Source organism: Ananas comosus, linkage group 25 (assembly GCF_001540865.1).
Source record: "Ananas comosus cultivar F153 linkage group 25, ASM154086v1, whole genome shotgun sequence".
Lineage (NCBI taxonomy): Eukaryota > Viridiplantae > Streptophyta > Magnoliopsida > Poales > Bromeliaceae > Ananas > Ananas comosus.
In genome coordinates, this window is record NC_033645.1 from 3,661,687 (window position 1) to 3,668,551 (window position 6,865).

Below are 6,865 nucleotides of genomic sequence, written 5' to 3' on the forward strand. Positions count from 1 at the left end.
TACGTGAAAAAGGGCAACAGGCTCATTTAACTACATCAAAACTTTTCAGGCAGGTAAATCCAACCAAACATTTTTAGAGTTCACTGAAATATTCTATAGCAACATTTATTTGTGATAAAAGATAGTGAAAGGACCAGATGTTGTTCTGTCTTAGCGCTTTAGTTATTATATGCTCGGTGCGTCTTATTTTTTCCGCATCCAAAAACTATTGTGGAGTCACTGTTCAGTCCATTTGAAGCCTAATAACAAACACTCTCTGGCGACACGAATCAGCATGCCGCCACAGATACGGCACGTGCCGCTACATCATCTACCATTGGAAGGCAATTATCAATTCTGAATTTGGAGTGTTATTAAGCAAGGAAAGGCTCCTACCTGGCGTCGGAAACTAAAAGTTAATAAAAACCAGAGCACGAGGATGCGAGAGGCATGCGCTGGTGTTAAAATGAATGAAATAGGTCCCTTTTTGGGCCGAACAAGGCCAAGATTAGGGCCCAATATTCCTTTAAGTTTTCTCTCGTTACCGGCCCTCGTCAAAATTTCAAGCTAATTAATGATTGTCCATAAACGCTTCCACCGGGACATCCGAGGTTAAGCACTAAAAACAGGGGCAGGAACAGAGCCCAATTTGCTGTGTGATCGTGATAGTGGGGCCGTCTGAGCCAGAACAGAGCCCTATTCGCCGTAGGGCTCTTTCGAGTTTCAGATGCTGCAGTAAACAATAAGGTTTATTGCATTACTTAATTCTCAGAGAACGAAAATACAAAACAAACAAGGGATACGAGCAATCAATAATACTGGATAGAATACCTTGAAATTAATCAATCAACTGCAAAAAGAATACAATACACCAATCTCCAATATCAAGCTACACCTTTCTTTTCTAATAATTCCCCCTTCTAACACCGTATCCCCTCTCCCTGTGCTTCTAACTAACAAAGATTTCAACTCTACTCCTCATCCTCACTCTTCCTCTGTTTCAGTCCTCAATTATCTACTAATTAACTAGTTTATAGCGGTTCGCCTATCTCAAGTTCTTCTACTTCTCCCGTCTTCCTCGTGATCACCCACCTCTGTACAAAATTTAGGGGATACATAATAATAAACAAAACAAATGGAAGAAAGAACCAGACAAATGAAGCAATTAATACGACTGACTAACTAAAAGATGGGGGGGAAAAGAAAAAAGAAGGAAGAAAAAAATCGTTTATGCTGTAGTAGGGAATTAACGTGACGGATCTAGCGCGGCCGTGGTATCATCTTGCTCATTCCCGCCTGCGGATGTAGTCGAGCAAGTCGCGGCCCAAATCCGAGGACGGCAACGCACCACCTCCGGTGGTCTTAGCCTTGAGGCGCATCTCAACGACCTTCTTATGAGAGTTGGAGTGGACGGAAGGGACGAAGGTGGGGCTGGCTGCAGGGCGGTACTCGGGGTAAAGGCGCCCGGACTTGTAGCGCACGCCGCAAGCATTGCAGAGGGTCTTGGGCCCCATGGGACCCGCCCTCCATTGCGGCGTCTTCTGTATCTCGCAGTGCATGCACTTTCTTACCGGGGCGGGAGCCTGCTGCTGCTGCTGCTGCAGCTGCGGGTAGCCCTCTTCTGCTGCTGCTGCTGCTGCTGCTGCTGCGTCGGTGAGGGAGGAGCCCACCTTCTTGATCTTCTTTTTCTTCTTCATGGAGGGAGGAGGGGGAGGAGCGCTGGACTCGGCAATGCCCTCTCCGTTGCAGGAGGCATCGCAGGGAGGCGCCAGGAAAGGTATGGTGACGTGGGGGCGGCCGGAGAAGGGGGCCGGGCGGGCGCGCTTGCTGCGTGCACGGGCCGGAATCACCAGCACTGGTTCGGGATCCCTCGCGCTGCTGCCACTGCTGCTGCTGCTGCTTCTGCTTCCGCTTCCAGAGGAAGAGTTGGAGGAGGACGACGAGGACGAGTAAGAGGAAGCCGAGCCGCCTCCCCCGCTGCCACCATTAAGGCTGCTGCTGTGCTCGAGGACTGAGACTGGACTGGATGTGCGAAAGAAGCAGTCTGCTTCGTTCGCTGCGGTCTCTGCATTGGCGGTATTATTACTATCAATGTTGTTGGCTGCTTTGGAACTGAAGTTGGGGAGGTCCAGCGTGAAGGAGTCGGTTGTCTCGTCGAAGAAATTGGACAGCCATTCCAGCTGTGCAACATCCAGGTCCTCGTTGCCCTGCAATTAGATTTGACGAAAGGCGCAAGTTAGCACACTGCAGTAGCGAAGAAACTGGTCTCAAAGGAAGCACATGCCGAGTCCAAGACCATTCAGGAACTAACATGCATGGTAAAGTAAACGTAACTAAGGTGATATATTCAGTGAAAGTTAAAAATCCGCTTTCACATGTAGGCCCCGAGGATGGGTCCACGTTATGAGCTTCCTTTGTAGTCAAGATAGAATTTTAATCGAATAATATTATGCCTGAGATCTTACTGTTAAAGCGTCCACCGACACCCACACCACCTAGCTTATTACCCCACCACCCATCGTTTCAGCCCCACAAATCAGTGCTACAGTGCATGTTTGAAGAAATTAACCATTACTTTGCTTGTAAAATACTCTTCGTATCTAAACACTAGTGACAAAGGACTTGGTGGTTAGTACTTGAGATCCAAATTCAAATCCTAATTGATTCACACTTTCAGCTAAGTTAATTTCTAAATAAAATAAACGAAACGAATAGTATGCTACCTATCTTGCAAAAAAAAAAAAAAATAATAATAATAATAATGTTGCGTGGACTGGTTCTGCCGCGTGAACCGTAACTACATCGATACTTTGAAATGCATCAACCAGTCGAGGAGTATTCTAACACTCAACGTACAGGTGCATGTGTCAAAACCCGCTGAACCACTCCAAATGAATTGTGGTAGAAACCACAGAAGGCCCAGTCCGTAGCATCTGTTGTATCTAACAACGAATCTCTCGTTTTCATTGTGTGGAGTAACTCTATGCCGCACTTTGTCAACTAATTGGAGGAAACTCCTTTTTACAGTCTCGCGGGCCCAGTTAAGTTGAACAGGTCATCTAATTAGGCGAGTAGGCTTCCAATCAGACACGGATCTTCCGCGGCACGACATACGGAGAGTGTCAATTGGTCAGCTTACGTGCAGAGGTGGCTCACCATAAAAATTTGTCACTGGTTAATTTTTCTCCAAAACAAAATCCTTGATAGCTATAGGTTATATACGGTATTTTTGACGACGGCTCTAAGGATCAGAGCCGTCCATCCATCTTTATGCAGAAGCAATAGCCCACGATCAAAGAGTTTGAGGACCGACCGGAGGAAAGAAATGAGAGAGGGATGAACTGCATTGAGAGAGTTTAGTTTTATGTTGCAGACTCCAAAATTTAAATTATTCGAGACATTAATTAATTTTCTAGGTGGTGATGATCAACTTGGTCTGCGTTATAAATGCACACAGTTCTGGCGCAGATTAAAACAAAATTGGCAGCTTGTTGGCTGGGACAACTTACCGTGACAAGTTTTTCCTCCTCCGAATTCGACTCCGTAGTGGCGCCACAGTTGTGGTCCAACTTATCGCCGGATTCCCCTCCTAGGAGTGTGTGGTTTTGAAGGGGAGGAGGAAGAAATGGTTCGAGCACAGCCGGCGAAACAATACAGGAGCTATTGCGGGCCGGCGGGTCCATCTCGAGAAATACATCATCCTCGCTGGGGAACTCCAGCAGGTCATCAATGTGATCAAACAAATCACCACATGTTGCATCCAATGAAATCTCGGCCATCACGTCTTCCATAGTAGTTTCTTCCCGCAATGTAGATAAGACTTCCTTGTGCTCGTTACCTCGCTAACCTGCAGTCAAATTAGCCAATTGAAGTTCAAAGAGGGCCACTAATGCTGGAATTAGCTTATCAAGACGAAAACCTATTTTGCAGAAAATGTTCTTCCTACCCCTTCCTCTGCTACTGTAAGTACTCTTTGTGCCTAGCTACAAAGAGACTACCTTGATTGTTATATATAATGGGTAAACTAATGACGTTTTAGCTCGCGGCGATGAGTTGGTGATGCGGTTTCATCCAATTTGAGCCATGCGCATCACTACTTGTATCTGTAAAATTTCTTAACCAACATTACTAGCGGGACATCAGCTAGGAAAACACTATGAATTTCTCACGAATGGCCTCCTACGGATAACTAATGGATCGGCAAATTAATTAGATCACACTCTGGAGGTACTCCATCGGCAATTGTTATGGGCACCTGAGAAGCCACATATACTGCAGTGCAGCGCAGGACTCGATTTTAACAAAATGAAGACGGTCACCGTACCGACCGTCCCTAGAACAAGTGGTAAAGAACTTGATGGTTGGTTGGTATCCGAGATCCAAATTCGAATCCTAGTTGATTCATATTTCTAGCTAAGTTTATCTCAAGAAAAAAAAAAAAAAAAAAAAAAGACGGCCACCATTTTGAAATGACTATTTTATTTTATTTTGTGTTTTTACTGACACTTTTCAATTTGTTTACTTTATAAAATTAAATTAAACTGAATAAATTTAACAAAATGTTCATATCAATTTAATAGGATAACTTAAATTTTTTAAAAAGCAATAAATGCTAAAGGATATCATATATCAATCAATTAAGTAAACTTGAAGGGTCTATTTCAAATCTGCCAACACTAATAAAGGGGCTCTCATAAGCGAGGAATTCTACACTGTCACACTTGCACCACGTCATCAATAACAAACCAATCACATTCCTTCTTTTCAAACAAAAGTATAATAAAAATATTTTTTTACAATCATGATAGGACATATATCTCTAAAAGAAAATATTTGTTTTGTTTGTTACGCCACGTCACCAATATACCCGTTGCATTCTAGAATTTTTCCTCATAAGCATAACACAATGATTATAGTTGAAATTCTCGGATTTGAATTTTTTTTTTTTTTTTAAAAAAAAAATCAACTCATTAGCCGCACAGCACGCCCTCCAGGAAACTTAATTTCCTAGTACCCAAAGCATTTCTCCTCCATGGAAGTATTTACGGCATTTTGGGCGAGGCTGTACGCCTGCACTAGAGAATTCCTAATTTTGCGGTCCTCTGCAGCGGAATTCAGCCTTCCAGTTAGGCTTTTTTAATTTTTAATTTTTTATTTTTTTGGGCAGAGGAAAAGATTCACCGTCCACGCATTCTAGCTTCTCTTTATCTGCTTCGAAGAGAAGCCCGCTTATCTCTTCGGACAATGTGTACGTATATAAAGAACCTCTCTCAGGAAAAAAGAAAACCAAAATGAAAATTTAAAACCACCACATTAATTGATTTTGAGAAGCAAATTTTGAAGCCACCCGAGATAGAGCTTCCTCCTACTAGAAGCAAAACAGCGCGGGAATTACCAAAAGAGGAAGAAATGGAAGGTTGGAAAATTAAGGCAGCGAAGAAAGAAAGCCCGACTGATGAGAACAGTTCCATTCCGAATATATATATATATATATTAAAAAAAGGGAAGCAAAAAATGATAAAAGCAGCTTGAGAAGAGGAGTAATTAATACCTGTGCGTTTTTGCACTCGGAGATTGCGAGTGTCTCAGTTCGGAGCTATGGCGGAGGCAACGGAGAGACCAACCTCGAGATTTTCCCAATTCAAGACGCAACAAAAAGAAATGAATGGAATTGGCCGAGCAAGCCGACAGATCCTGTGACCAAATTGTAAAGAAGAGACCGCTGGCTGCAGCGACGATTCGACGAACTCCCTTCGCAACAATTGAGCGGCTGCCAATTTAATTTAGAGGAAGAAAAAGGAGAGAGGGCGGCGAAGGAAAGCCCTCTTCAAAAAGCTCCTCAATTCGACTCCGCGTGTTTTATGCCTGTGACGAATTATGAACTATACTAGAGCCCCAGCAGCAGCTGCTCTATTCTATTCTATTCTATAATTCTATTCTATTTCTATTCTATTCTACTATAGTAGGTCTCTCTCTCTCTATTAGTCCCGGCTCCTCCCTCCTTAACCCAGGGTCGCCCAAATAGAGTGCTTTGTGGCGCTAGCTAGCTTTAAACCGTTGGAGAGGTGGGGGTCGGAGGGAGGGAGAAGGTAAGTAAATAAGGTAGACGGGGGAGAGAGGGCGAAGGGGAGGAAATGGGAAAGGCCCAATAAGGTAAGGTAAGGTAAGAGGGCCGGGGTGAGACTCGGAGGAGAAATCTATACAGAAAAGTATTGTGGGGGGTGGGAGAGCGGTGGGACTCGGCAGGGACAGAACGTGAGAGGGGCGAACAAGTCTAAATTAATTGGGAACGAGCAACGGGAGAGAGACTCGGGAGAGAGAGAGAGAGAGAGCGCGCGCGCGCAGGGGTATAATAATAAATAATGTAATGTAATGTTATAATAATAATATAATATAATGTGACGTGCGTGTAATATTGGCGTAGTGATGGATGGATTTTCGGACGGGATTGATATGGGATGGGGGCTGGGGGGTAAAGTGGGGGGGATGGTAATGCGGTGGTGGTGTTCCACTCGCACCCCCGGCTATTTACGAGTGCAGATGCGAAGGCAACGCCACGGTAGGTGAGCCTTCCTCTCTCATTGCTAGCTGTCCTCCCCAATCCTCACTGTCGTGACGTTGAAGTCTTCTCTTTCTTCCTTCCCCCCCCGCCCTCTCTTTTTCCCACTCTCTCTCTCTCNAGAGCTTTCACTCTCTCTCTCTCTCTCTCTCTCTCTCTCTCTCTCTCTTCGTTAATAAGTAAATAATAAATTAAAGTTAATTAAAGGGTGGACTGGGCCGGGGCTACAACTAACTAATTATTTTTGCGCAAGGAGGGAGGGGAGGGCCCCGCACTGCACCGCACCCCACTCTGCACCTCTCTTGCTGAAGCTCAAGGCCCGTTGGT

General features: G+C 44.6%; 1 protein-coding gene across 2 annotated transcripts; it reads right to left on the reverse strand.

Annotated features, from left to right (window-relative positions):
• On the reverse strand, positions 780–6,469 carry LOC109729067 (GATA transcription factor 8-like). Of its 2 annotated transcripts, none has more exons than XM_020259715.1 (3): positions 5,531–6,469; positions 3,489–3,826; positions 780–2,186 (listed from the first exon to the last, which is right to left on the reverse strand). In XM_020259715.1, the coding sequence occupies exons 2-3, from the start codon at positions 3,768–3,770 to the stop codon at positions 1,266–1,268; spliced, it is 1,203 nt and encodes a 400-aa protein (XP_020115304.1). In that variant the 5' UTR covers positions 3,771–3,826; positions 5,531–6,469; the 3' UTR covers positions 780–1,265. The 2 variants fall into 2 exon arrangements, with proteins under 2 accessions (XP_020115304.1, XP_020115303.1); XM_020259714.1 differs by having other exon boundaries at positions 3,489–3,829; positions 5,532–6,468.

Bases quoted from the DNA above. Each gene is read 5' to 3' on its own strand.
- LOC109729067 (XM_020259715.1), bottom strand. From the start codon at position 3,770: ATGGAAGACGTGATGGCCGAGATTTCATTGGATGCAACATGTGGTGAT. The intron at 2,187-3,488 runs GTAAGTTGTCCC...ATCTAATTGCAG, and splicing joins AGGAGGAAAAACTTGTCACG to GGCAACGAGGACCTGGATGT.